Here is a 14283-nt window from a genome sequence, read left to right as displayed (position 1 = left end):
CTCCCTCACTCACTAAGCCAATGGAAGCTGGTGGTGTGTGAATGTTGCATAAGCCGCAGACGCTATCTGCTGACCGCTAATGTTATCGGGCTCCTGTCCTGTAACACGTAGCAGTGCCTAGAAGAAAGCCGTCTGTGTACGTTTTGAGATGGCCAGAGCCTGAGGACACAGCCAGTCATCAATCACCCACTCCACACACAAACCTCTCAATGCCTTGGAAAATGAATGGTCTGCTTCTCGGAGTTACGCCTCTAACTTATCAGTCAATCTCATGTGTCCCGGTTCTATTTTTAAGTCTGAAAAAAAAAAAAAGGACCTGACTCGTATCTACTTCTTGGTACACTTTGTTCTGGACTTGAAGTAAATGGAGGGGGGTGCATTACTTAATGCTACAGTAAATGAAAGCAAGAACTCTGAGGTCTGCGTGGGGTCGGCTGGATTGGCGGGATCCTCCGAGAGCACTTTAAATTTGCGTAAGTCATACGGGGGGGTGGTTGCGTGGAGCCGAGCACTTGTCAAGACAAAGGATTGCATCAGGGCGCCGAGTGCGGTCCAAGCCATCCGTATTCTGGTGAGCGGGCAGGCAGGCGGGCCTCTGAGGACGAAAGTGCAGAGGTTTGGAGATGTCCGGCGGCTGTTTCAGATAAATGCTCACTGCTCCCCCTTTCATCTGCGGCCGGCTGCTCTATTTTTTTTCTTCTTCCCTCAATCTTTTGTTTCTTCCAGCTCAGCCTCTCCCACACTCTCCCGCATTCTCCCTCTCTCACACGCACATTGTGTCTCTTTCACTCGCTATCTCTGTGTTACACAAACATGCACAATCACACACACACACACACACACACGCTCACTCTCAGTCTTCCTTACTTCACACATATTTTACGCACACACACACACACACACACACACACACACACACACACACACACACACACACACACACACACACACACACACACACACACACACACACACACACACACACACACACACACACACACACACACACACACACACACACACAGGGCTCCCTGATGTTAAAAGCACATGTAGGCCCTGCCCTGCCAGTGACAGAGATGTTTATGCCCCTCTCTGACAGGCTGAGAGGAAACGGCTTCCGTCTCTGAAACAGCGGGATTACTGACCCTGGATTCACTGCATACACAAGCGCGCACACACACATAAATCCAGTTGGCAACCCCACCTTCTCACCCTCACCACCTTCTCTCAAGCTGTGAAGTTGGGGCCCTGCTCATGCCAACATCCTCTTCTCCTCTGCTCTCCCTGCTCTTCCATCCTCCTCTCCTCTCCTTCTCTCTGCCCTCCCTTCCTCCATCCACCCCCTTCTCCTCTGCTCCCTCTCTTTTTCCTCTCTTCCCTTCTGGCTAGCCTGGGTGCGTAAATCTCGGAGTGTTAGTCTCGTCCTCCAAAGTAGCTGTACTACAGGGGCCTTTCCTACCCCTACATACACACGCAAACACCGGGAGAGGGTTGGGGGGGGGGGGGGGCTCTGAGGCTTGAACGCAGGCTTGGGGTGATGTATGTTTGTGTGGCGTGAGCTTCCGTACCTCCCGTCCGTTCTCATTGCTCCCGGGGTTCCGCAAGGACCCGTTTCAGGGGCCACAAATGTCACCTCGCCTGGCGGCCAGCATCCGCTCCAGGGCCTTGATACACTCACTGTTCCTCCCCTGCACATGCACTCTTCTTCCCACCAGTATTACATACGCTTGCAGCCTCCCATACTCACACCCACGCATTTCACTGACTCATGTGCCTCGAAGCGATCAAACACACACACACACACACACACACACAGACACACACACACAGAGACACACACACACAGACGCACGCAGAACACACACCCACAACCCTCACTCAGGCCAGGGAAATAATGGGAAAGCCATACGCTTCCTTTCTCACGTGATAAAAATAGACTAGCGTCGCGCGCCTCTCGTCAGGCTCACAGGAGTGCAGCTGACATGCGGTCATTCCTGGAGTATTTCCCGGGGTGGAGGTGGCTGATGTGGGTCAGGTCCCTCTCCTGTTCTCCTCTGCTGGGACACCGACACCTGGAGGTGGCCATGCTAAATGCTAAAATGACAAAGTCACAGCTTTGTTTTTGAATTTTTTGTTTTGTAGAAGCCAATGGAATCTAATAATATCTGGAATAATAATCTGTCTAAACGCAGATGTGTATTATCAGATCAGATCATCTGTATGTACTGGTCAGTGAATGACCAAGAGCGAGATGGATAATGTGAGAGGAAACAGTTGCGGCTAGAGAGAGGAAAGCTGTGTCGGGAGTCGTTATGGAGTGCACAGCTTAAGGCAGTGCTTGTGAAGAGAGGTGGATCTTACACACACTCACACACTCACACACACACACACACACACACACACACACACACACACAATGCTGCTGTTGAAGCGTTACGGAATGTGGCTCTGTTGCACACACAGCTGCAGCGGGAGCCCCACAGTTGTTAGTGGGAGTTGAGGTAGGGAAGCTGTGTGTGTGTGTGTGTGTGTGTGTGTGTGTGTAGGGGCTTGTGATGGGTGTGCCTGGCGAAGCGTGGCCATGGTGCTTGTTTGCAAAGTCCGTTCAGGGTCAGTGGCGTGGCCTGGCCTGGGATTGACATGCAGTAATTAGAGCGTGCTCCGGCATGGACACAGGCTCTGTGTGTGTGCACACACACACACCCTCTTCCTATCTCTCTGTCTGTCTCTGTATACATTTCTCACATATACACACACACACACACACACACACACACACATACACACACACACACACTTTACTCTTGGACAGCCCTCTATTGTCCTCAGGGCTGTGTTGGGGATTGTGTGCGCCGGGACTTGCCCCTCTCCTGCCACCCTTCCCTGCCCTGTAATTAAACACTTATTGGAGGTGTGTGCGCGTGTGTGTGTGTGTGCGCGTGTGTCAAGAAAGCTTTCAGAGTTCAGCCCAGGGTGGTCCTAACACCTGCGTGGGCATGAGGTAAGCTTGGCGAGATCAGAACTGCCTCCTGTCTCCTTCAAAGCACCGGAAGCTATTTGAGTCTTGAGAGACACATTCAAGGACATGTGCATGTGTGAAATGTAACTGCAAGTCCAGCATCTGCACTGTAGTATCAAAACGTTGGACCTGTCAGGGTTTTCTGTTTTATCTTTTTTCTATTAGTTTGTTTGCTGATTCTGACAGAGTGCCACTGCACTGCTCCTCTGCACTGACTGCAGTCATAGCACTTAGTTTAGCGAAAAAGCTTAGTTTTTTTATTCAAAAAGTTGTATTTAAAAATAATTTTAGACAAAAATGGTTGGTGAGAGACTAGTCCCAAACAGTATGTTTAAAGGAGAACAAAGTGGGTCTACATTTAAAGTGGTAGTGTTTGATGTCTTTGAAAGTGCAACAGTGTTACCCTGCTCTAGAGATCAACGGCAGTGTTAAGCCAAGCACACAGATTCAACTGAATGCATCATCTTGCTAATACAGTGCTGTATGTGTTACAGTTAGCAGGGGTTTGGTCCCTAAACACTTTTTCTGATCATTTATCAGATATTTCTGAGCTTTTCCATGGATGGAACACCAAAATCATCCACTGAGGTCCCAAGCATATGCTATAATAGCAGGCATATTCACTTGACATTCAGGTAATTCCTTCTGATCCCTGCAGATCAGAGGACAATTGTAGACTGTCCTTGTGGATGACCGTTTGTCATGTCTGTCGTCCTCTCCTCTTCCTCTCACCCTGCACCTGGACACCAATCTCTCTGATGCAGATTAATTTCATAAAGTCATTTCCCAGTTTTTCTCCTCTACGACAGGCCGAGCTGCAGGCCGCATCTTCCCAATTGAATCATCTCTGTCAGTTGTTGACATGTTATCCATGAATGCTCTGGATTCTTTAAAGATGGTCAGTCTCCTCCCATGTGAGCAAGGATGTGGAAGAAATTGCCTCCATTTGATGTTGCAGTCTTTGATATCTCCTCCTTAACTCTTCTACTTCAATTTAGCTGGTAGCCGCGTACTGAACCCAGGCTCAGTGGAGGGGAGCAGTGTGTGTGTGTGTGTGTGTGTGTGTGTGTGTGTGTGTGTGTGTGTGTGTGTGTGTGTGTGTGTGTGTGTGTGTGTGTGTGTGTGGGAGGGAAGCAGGCATAGTGGTGCCGCTTACAGGCATCTGTTTTAGACATGAGGACAGCGGCTGATTTGTGGGGACTGTCGCTACAAGAAGAACCCCCCCCCCCCCCCCCCCAACACACACACACCACAGCTAACATTTAGTAGTGAACAGTGTTGTTGATAGTATGGTGACTCCTACAGTTAACAGACACACACACTCGCACGTACACATTGTGCTGTTGACATGAAGTTTTATGTGCTAACCCCCCTCCCACCCCCCACCTCACCGCCGCCCTCTATAGTGTACACTACAGGATGGATTTAGTGGCATATCGAGAGCAGCATCACGGGCCTCTCTGCGCTTTGCATTAAAAGCGCAGGCCCCTCGGCCGCTCTCCCCCCCGCGGCCCACGCAGGGGAGCCCCGCAGGGCCCCCGCTGCTCTCCCACAGCCGGCCATCCATCAGCGCCAGGTGCTGCACGGACCCCGGCTCAGCCCGCTGATGTATGACCGGCTTGCCTCACCGCAGTGGCATGCGGCGGCGAACAGAGGTGAAGGACGTGCTCAGACACTCAGGAGTTTTTCTGATGCCCCTTGCAACGTGGAGGCTTCCTCTAGCATAGCATCTAATGCTAGCCATCTCCTGTTATTTTCTCACGTGTCTTCATCCTCACTGGTGTTACTAAACTTCATATAGGGAAATGGTTTGTCGATGAGGAGTTGTGCTGATAGGGCATAGTTATTGAGGCTTTTGTTGTGTTCTGACCTGTTTTATATACAGAGTAAGACAGGATTCTCGTAGGTGCTAAGAGCCATTGGATATTAATATGATGTGTATGCATGCACACCAATAATGGCATTGACTACAGCTTGTTTTGCTGCTTGACCAAGATTCATGCTTTTCATGCTTTCTTGGATTACTGCAGAGCACCACACCAAAATAATGGCACTATTACAACCCATAATAGTACCCGGTGAGTGGGATGGGATGGTCTGTGAGTGCAGCTGTAATATTTTGCCTTGGGGCATAGGTCTGGCTTTTGTCAGCACTAAAGATTTTTATCACAAGGCAGGTTGATCATGACTGCTGCTTCGGAATGCGTAATGCAAAAGGAGTCTCGGACTGTAGCCATAAAGGAGCCACGAAGAAGCTTGTCTCCACTCACATTCACTCACCGACGACTTACGAAAGGTTTGTGAAATCTGACAGGCTGGCTTTGGGCTTTTCTGATGGATGTGTTTTTTTGTTTGTGTGCGAGAGAGACAGAAAGAGCTAGAAAACGAGAGGGAGGCTGAGCTGCATGGCGGTGACTGTTGGCACGCGTGTTTGGAGGAGGTGCAGCGGGAATTTCCCCACGAGCTGGCGACCCATCTCTGAACCCAGGCGGAGGTAGAGAATGAGGGTGGGAGGGATGGAGAGAGAGAGAGAGAGAGAGAGAGAGAGAGAGAGAGAGAGAGAGAGAGAGAGAGAGAGAGAGAGAGAGAGAGAGAGAGAGAGAGAGAGACACTCTGCCAGCTGCTGAAACCTTTCTGTTGCCACCGTCTAATTTGTGGGCTCTCTCCCTCACTGCATTCTTTCCTCCTGTTGTTTTTTTGATATTGCCCCAAGGATGCCCTCTCTAAACAGAAGCTCACCTTTCAGATGTCATCTCGCTCTCATCGTCACCTCCAGGCCAACTCCTGCTCCCGCTCTTTTCCTTGCCTTTTGGTACTGGCACTGAGCGTCTTTCAACAATGAACAAATTCATTTCTTATTTTTTGTCTGATCTCGTCTGTTTTTATTTTTTGGGTAACTACAGCTTTCTGTGCCACCATCCTTCTTACTCTTTTGCTCCGTACTGTTCCATCCAATCTGTTGCTCTTTGTTGCTGTAGCTTTTCCTAATCTTCTGTGTTCTAAGTCTCTCTCTCTCTCTCTCTCTCTCTCTCTCTCTCTCTCTCTCTCTCTCTCTCTCTCTCTCTCTCTCTCTCTCTCTCTCTCTCTCTCTCTCTCTCTCTCTTTCTCTTTCTGTCTCTCTCCCTGTCTGTCTGTGTCATCTCTGTTTGTCCGTGCTGCTCCTCCACTAGTCTAATTACAGGTCAGCTAAAGGCTCTCCCCCGAGCCTTCTGCCACCTCAGCCTGAGGAGCTTAGAGCCGTGCCGAGTGGGAGTGAAAGAGATATCATTTCATGTGGAGATCAGCGCAGGGCCCTTTCAATGGAGGGGACGGGAGGAGGCGTCCTGAATGGGCAGAGAAAGTCCCTCTCTGTTGACGAGAGAGAGAGAGAGAGAGGGAGACAGAAAGCAAGGCTTCTGGGATAGGAGCCAGGAGGATTATGGGAATATTCATGACCAGATAACCGGGAGAGTGGTGGGTGGGGGGGTGTTTGGAGTGATGGGATGGAAGGATCGGCAGGGGTGGGGTGGGGTTGGGGGTGTGTGTGGGCTATGGAGTTGAGCTCATGAATGGATGTGTCCAGGGCTCATCTCTTAGGTAAACAGGCGCCTAAATGGAGTTTTAGATCCCCCCGGCACCCCCCTCTATCTCACTCTCTCACTCCCAGCAGTCAGTCAGCGGAGAGGAGACACTCGGGGCTGCTTTCTCCTCCGGAACATTTCCGCGGCGCCGGACAAAAAAAGGGGTGGGGGGGGTCCTTGTTTTGGGCTTTTCTGCTCCCATCACACCGCATTCTTCAACAGATGGTGGACGGGACATACATATGTGTTTCTCACAGGCCTCTTAAGCCAATGGGCACACAAACCAAGCCTGAAACACACTCTGCCCTCCACCCTACCCCCGCCCACAGCTCTACGGCCTGAAGGATGCTCTGTGATAAACCTGATAAACCTGGCACAAATTAGTTATATTGTGAGAAATGGTGTTTATATTACATCGTTTAACAGAATTGTTTTTGTAAATGATCATCTCTACAAGGACTAGTCTTTTTTAGAAATGTTGTCAAATTTCCAAGAAACATTAAGCATAGCATCGCATAAATGTAGCTAGCAACCATGTTCGCTGTTCATAGAAGGTCTCGTGGTGGGAAAAATGTTTAGGATTTTGGAATTGTAAATTAAGATACAATCATATTTTTATATCAGGTCGATTCACAATGACGAAAACACAGCAACAGCATCCTCCATCTTTCTCCTCACCATGTTTACCCATCCACTCACTCTCTCAGCTTTTTGTTTAACATCAGAACAGGAGTTGTCAAAATTGAGCTTCCAACATTCATAGTTTGCCCGAAGCTGGAAATCTGTAGGCTATGACAAAATTGTGTCAAATTTGGGCCTCAGAGCGTTGCCTTTCTCACTTAGTACTTAGATTTCCAGCATCAGTTTGCATGAAGATGCCTTCATTTCCAGCATCAGTTTGCATGAAGATGCCTTCAAGTGCTCATCCTTTCACACTGCAGGTGTCAGGTGTTTACTGTGTTTATTTAATAGTTTAGTGGTTCCAAGTGGCAAATTCCACTGGATGCAGGCCTTGACCTGCCTCAGGACTGGAAGCATGAACACACACTCACACACACACACACACACACACACACACACACACACACACATACATGCACACACACACACACACACACATGCAAACACACTTCTGCACAGCTGCCATGTCACCATGCCTCTGCCCTGGTCACAGCCCCCATTAGGGCTTGTAATCTCTCCCAGTGCTCGCCTTTCTGCCCTGACGTGTTAACAGAGTAACAATGAGCTGGGGAATTTCTGCTACCTGCCAGAAGTATGTGTGTGTGTGTGTGTGTGTGTGTGTGTGTGTGTGTGTGTGTGTGTGTGTGTGTGTGTGTGTGTGTGTGTGTGTGTGTGTGTGTGTGTGTGTGTGTGTGTGTGTGTGTGTGTGTGTGTGTGTGTGTGTGTGTGTGTGTGTGTGTGTGTGTGTGTGTGTGTGTGTGTGTGTGTGTGTGTGTGTGTGTGTGTGTGTGTGTGTGTGTGTGTGTGTGTGTGTGTGTGTGTGTGTGCGTGCGCGCGAGCATGCATCTGCGTGCCTCAGCAAACACTTCTCCATTTCCCAGTGTATCGTGTGTACGTCCTACCCCCACACGTGCAGGTGTGTGTGCCATGCGTGTGCGTCAGGCCCCCTGTGTGTGTGACTTGCCGCATTAAGGGGCTTGGCAGTGTAGTGTTTCAGGTCTCGTAGACGTGAGTGAGTGTGTGTGTGTGAGTGTTCGCGCCCACACAAAAGCCTGCCGTGCTCCTTTCATCCCCGCGGCCCCTCAGCCTCTCTGGCAGCTCAGGACGAATAACCCACACTGCCACAGTTCTTCACAGCAGGACCCCCCCCCCCCCCCCCCCCCCCCCCCAATCCTACCCCTCAGTCCGGCCCCGGTGCGTGGGGATTGGGTTGCGACCGTTGGCCCCGGCTCGGCACCGTAGCTCCGGGGGCCTCTGGCACATGTAGCGCGCCGTCCAGTTGCTCCCGTTAGAGGGGGGAAAGCTTGAGGTCGGAATGACTGATCTGCTCTGGAAAAAAGGGTTTTCCCAGAGTTTTTACTAAGAACCATATGTCAGAGGCAGAACCTTTTTGAAGAACTTTTCTGTGAACAGCCCAAAATAGAGCCTTTGGATTACATTGATCTCTGATTTGAAGGGGTTCAATAGGGCGTTCACCACCCAGGTTGAGATTGTCACCATTTGCGGTAGCATCTTTTGAATGATTAATTTAGTGTGAATGGCCATAGAGGTCAAATTACGCAGGACCTCCTCCTCCACTTGTCAGAAAGGTGAGCACAGGTCTTCAGCATGCTTGACTCTTAGGAGTCACTGACAAGTAGCTGGCTGCCCAAACAAGTGCTCTGCGCCCCATTGAAGAGTCTGGGGGTTGGTTTAAGTGTATGGAGGCCGTGGGGTGGGGGGGGGGGTGTTGTTAGTTTTCAAAGTTGGAATGTTGTTTTTCTTTGAGCCGTGTCTCACTTTCCCCGCACTCGGTGGCTTACTCCCTCTGTCTGCGGGAGTAAATAGCCGTTTGATTTGGGCCTTGAGGGACAGGCCTTTGATGTGGCTTCTTTGCTAGATGAGGCCGTGCAATCGAACACCAGCCGCTCCTCTCCGGCGAGGCTGCCTTCTCCCCTGCTCACGTCGCTGGCCTTATCAGCAGGGACCATCTGCTCCTCGTCGTAATGGAGAAGTGACCCGTTAAGCCACAGCGGCATACGACACGACTGCTTTTATTTCCCCCCCCCCCCGCTCTCCTTCCCAAGGGGAACGGGGCAGGCTTGAGTTGTGGGACAGCTCAACAGATAGAGTTCACCTGGGCGCTATCCTCCTCAGAGCCGACCGTGCCACTGAACGACTCGGAACGACTTGAACGAACTCCCTCTTGACATTCCCACATTTTTTTTTTTCTTACACTAAAAGCCCAGCTCGAGTGTTTTCATGTCTTTATCATTTTTGTCCATTTAGCAGAGACATAGCCAGAGAAACCGTCCAAGCACTCAGTGTGTTCACGGCAGACATATAAGCGTTGCACGCACACACACACACACACACACACACACACACACACACACACACACACACACACACACACACTGGGAATTGAACTGGTGACCTTGATGCCGGAGACACTACTGGAATCGCTTGCAGTTGAGCTGTAGGTGCAGACGTACTGTATTTTGACACGGCCAGTGTTATCTATTACCGCTGCCACTCCACAGGTCTGCGTTTTAGATATGCTCACGGCCACCCTGTTGTTCTGTTCAGTAGGGGTCCTGAATCAACTGAACGGTCACGCCGTAACTGAGCAGCAGCAAGTTCTTTTCCAGACTCTTACGGACATGGACAATAAAAAAAGAGAAAAAGACTGCCGTGGTCAGGAATAGATTAAAAATGATATCTTAGTGCATGCACAGGGATGTCGGTTTTTATAATGTACGTAGTACTTTTAGAATGATCTCTCTTATTCGGTTTGCTCTAGAATTTACTCATCTGCTCATCTGCTCATACTGTTTTTTTTTTGTCTGTTTCTGCAGAAAAAGTTCGGGAAATCCAGGAGAAACTTGAAGCATTCATTGAAGCCCTTCACAAAGAAAAGTAGACATGTAGGTAACCCTATCTGGTGCACACAGATTTCACATTCCACAGGTGTAACATCCCATATCTCTCAAATTGATGAGCTTTTTAAACTCTGAAAGGATAAGGGTGGTGTTTTAAAATATAATCAACCTCTGTGAGTCTGTATAGATAGTGAACTTATAATTACAATAATAATTATAGTAAATGTGCATTTACTCCGAACAGGACAGAAAAGAAAGCTTATAACATGACAAAACTTAAAAACAATAAAAGTTTATTTGGTTTTGAAGGTCCTGAGTTGGTTACTCATTTATGTAGGTTGGATAGTATATTTGTATATTGTGATTAGCTTTTGAGATTTGCAAATGTTACATGCAGTTTAGTGTGTGGTTTAGAAATCAACATGTTTATTTGTAAAAAGAGCTCATTTGCTGAAGAATATAACATGAAGTTTGAATCAATAAGTTGGACAAAAGTTGAAGCAAATAATTAGCATAACTTAACTGTGTGAGAAGGAAAAATCAATTTAAAAAATACTACAATGTTCTATGAATGCAGGGATAAAAGTAGGTCCTGTGCTTTGTGTTTGTAATGTTTTTTTTATTATGGTTTGAATTCTATACAATTTGGTTGGCAACCCAACCCAACCCATGGGAAATAGTGAGTCCCGAGGCCAGACCAGTTGAGAACCACTGGTTTAGATGGTGTCAAATTTCTTATGTCTTTTTTCTGTCTTTCTCTCACAGAAACGCTGGATGCAACTTACAGTTCACAGAAAATGCACTGATCAAAGAAGACTAATTCACCTACGACCCTTTTGTAAATGACTGCTCTCCCGACCTCATCCGCATCCAGCATTTGATTTTAACGTGAAGACACTCTCTCACACATACTATATATATATATATATATATATACACACACACACACGCACACACACACTGGCACACTCTAAAATTAGTCTGCAGCTAGACATTTCTTCGCTCGCTGCTTCAGGAGGAAGATAAAGAGTGGATGCTCTCCCCTCCAGCCAGTGAGCGGCTGCTTGGCTCTATCAGCGACTGGGAAAGAAGCCCTCCATATGCCGAGAGTGACCCTGTCACAGCCGGATGCAGTCCCCCCCCCCCCCCTCTGGTGGCTCAAAAGCACTTGATGCGTTCAGCAGACATGTCCTCCACATGGACATACTCCGCAGAGAAGGAGCGAATGAGTCGGAGAGAGTGGGAGAGAGAGGAAGGCAAAAAAAAAAGAGACGCACTTACATACACCTCCACTCCTCTCCTCCTCGTCCTCCTCCACCTCTGTTCTCCCTCACTTCCCATAAATGTGCAGGTGTCTTCTGTCACCCCCCCCCCTCCACCTACACCCTACTACCACCACCCCACTCTTATCACGCACTTTGGCTGTCGTCATCCATTTGGCTGCGTTTGCCAGGCGCGTCTATCAGACACGTATCTGCTGGTGATGTCTAGGAGGCCGTGGGTGTAGGGGAGGATGCAGCGCTCCTGTCAGCCTGCAGATAACAGTGAAGCACTTAGCATCAGCAGCCCCCGGTGTCGGGCCCCATCCCATAGGATTTGTAGGCTTTCCAACGGGGGAAGTGTGGTAGTTTATCACCAACTGATAATGTACTCTTGCTTACAGTATGGCGGCTCTATTTAAACTTAGCACCTCCATCTTATGTTTGTTTGACTAATGTAGGGATTAAAAAGCGAACTGTTTGCCTTTATTTATTTTTTTCCTGATGTGAGATGTGAGTCTAATTGAAGTTGGGTACTGTCATTGTGCACGTAAACCGAGATCCTTTTCACTCATTTCTGCTCGGGTTCGAGAGCGTCTCTGAGAGATCTGTCTGTGTAGCGCGTTGCACATCACGGACCTCGCACTTGTGGTGTTTCATGTTAGCGCCATGTCCTGCAGGCCTTCATTGAGAAAACAGTGCGGAGCCTCCACTACCATCTCTGGTCTCTGGGGGAGCTGCAGCTCTTAGGCCTGTTGGCTGTCTTCCTAGTGGTGAAGTCAGAATGGGGGCGGGGGTCCACACTCACACTCACACGTTTGGCTGCCCTCTCAACTCGATTCACTCTGCTTCCGGCTCTTTTCCCGCTCTCCATCTCTCTCACTTTCTCTTTTCCCTCTCCATCTCTCTCACTTTCTCTTTCCAGTTCTCCATCTCCCTCTCGCCTTAGCCCTTTCCTCCCATAAGACGTGAGCGTTCTTCCTTTCCCTCGGAGGAAGAATAGAATGAGGAGAATGGAAAGGGGGTGGAGTGGGGGGGGGGGGTGAGACGGGGGAATTCAAAGCGGACTTCTCTTTCCTCTAGCGCTGTTTGAATCTGCACGTTTCCTCTCCCTTCCTCTCACCTTACTGCTCATCTGGTTGCCTGTGTCCAGTGTGTGTAGTCAAAGCAGAACTATTTTTTTGTCTTTTTGCGGCTGTTCTGCATTTTTATTGCTCTTTCTCTCTCTCTCTCTCTCTCTCTCTCTCTCTCTCTCTCTCTCTCTCTCTCTCTCTCTCTCTCTCTCTCTCTCTCTCTCTCTCTCTCTCTCTCTCTCTCTCTCTCTTCCCTAACCCTTAGTTCAATTTACACACTCTCCCTCTTGTCTTTCTTTTTTTTTTTACATCCCCACATTTCTACTCTTTGTTTTGTTTTTGCGCTGGTCACGTGCCCTATCAGTTTTATTGTTTTCTCACAGATCCCACCCAGCTACCCTAACTGTTGAACCTGTTTGGAAGGGATGGTCATATCATTCTCTCTGGCCACTCATACAATATTTGTAAATGGATATATATATATACATTGTGTATATGTTAATTTAACTGAAATCATGGATCTGTTATCACTGAAAGGGGAGATGGTGGAAGGCTGATGCTTATAACAGGATATCCATGGTTTTGTTCAACATAAACAGTACTTTTTTTTTGGTAGATTGTAATGTTTGCATGGTGAACCCTACCAGATGTGGTTTATTTATTAAATTGGTGTTTAAAGAAAATGAGTCAAGATAAAATGAATATTAATAAATACAGACATAAGTGGCATTTTTCTTCAAGTGAGACTGCTTTTGCTAAGACAGACTGGTTTGCTTGTGTGTTCCTTCTGTTCAATTTGTTGTCAACACAAAGAGTCGAGGGGAGACTTGGGGTCCGATCTCTGCTTTCTGTACACCCTCGACTGTCCAGTCCAGGCCTGTGTGGAACTGTGTTTGTCCAGTCTGACCACACCACAGCACATCTTTCTCTGTTCTGTCATGGATTGTAAAAAATACGAAAGACTGTACATTGTGTTCTGAATTAAAGGATGAGATATGGAGTGATGTGGGTTTGAGTGTGCGTTTGTGGCACCACTTTAATGGACTATACACCATAGAAAGCTCTTTGGCCAGCTCATATATTTCCGGTGTGTTGTCACGGCACCTTCTGTGACATTTCGGCTCCTTTCGTGTTCACTCGGACAATGCATATCTTGTTTATGCCCAACAGGGCAACTCTATTCAACTTTGACACATGCATGAATCATTTAACATCTTAAAATGCTCATTCACTCATTCTCATTCACTCAATGCAACACCCAACAGGGTCTGTGTAAACAGGTACACTGAAACAATGGCCACTACAACACAGCTGACGTTCCACTGGAAATCTATGTGCTGGCTAAGACGCCTTCCAGGATTAGCCTGGCATATGGGCAACTGGCTATGTAGATGTGATCTGTGCAGTAATTGAGCCACGTTAAGATGGTAGTGTTCATTTATTTACTTTAAATTATCTGTCTGTGTGTGTGCATCTGTGTGTTGGGTCATGTCCCGAAGCTAGCCGTGGTCTTTGTGTGTGCGTGCTTGTGGCCTCTGCCCTGTAACCCCCCTCTTCTCCTCCTACTATCGAGCGTCTCTGCCTCTCCAGGCACGGCAAGATCCAAGGCCGGTGCTCTCGCTTGGCTCTCCGCTTCGCCTCTCCACCCCGGGGTGCGCTGGGCCCTCGCGCTGGCCCTCTGCCGGCCAGAGACCAAGCAGGAACGCCAGGGCAAAGGGCCTTCCACTCCTGGGCAACCTTGAGCTTTTCACACAAAGGGGGCCAGTCTAGGTCTGGCATGTTGACTTGGCCACAGGGATGAACGAGGAGGGGGAGGTGGACGAGGGTGCT

General features: G+C 48.6%; 1 protein-coding gene across 9 annotated transcripts in view; it reads left to right on the top strand.

Moving 5' to 3' along the window:
- The window catches only part of opa1 (OPA1 mitochondrial dynamin like GTPase), a 44739-nt gene extending 31282 nt beyond the window's left edge, over positions 1–13457 (top strand). For all 9 annotated transcript variants that reach the window (XM_076278642.1, XM_076278640.1, XM_076278638.1 and 6 more), the window contains 2 exons: positions 10098–10166; positions 10887–13457. In XM_076278642.1, the coding sequence (XP_076134757.1) occupies positions 10098–10162 (65 nt within the window). In that variant the 3' untranslated portion in view covers positions 10163–10166; positions 10887–13457. The remainder of the gene's footprint in view (positions 1–10097; positions 10167–10886) is intronic.
- The last annotated feature ends 826 nt before the right edge of the window (positions 13458–14283 follow it).

The sequence above is a fragment of the Alosa pseudoharengus genome, unplaced genomic scaffold (assembly GCF_046254945.1).
Source record: "Alosa pseudoharengus isolate Yale_2024_CS ecotype anadromous, Long Island Sound unplaced genomic scaffold, YU_APseudo_1.1 YU_APseudo_1.1_scf_11, whole genome shotgun sequence".
Taxonomy (NCBI): Eukaryota; Metazoa; Chordata; class Actinopteri; order Clupeiformes; family Clupeidae; genus Alosa; species Alosa pseudoharengus.
Note: the sequence above shows the minus strand (reverse complement) of the source record. Positions and strands in the feature narration are given on the sequence as shown.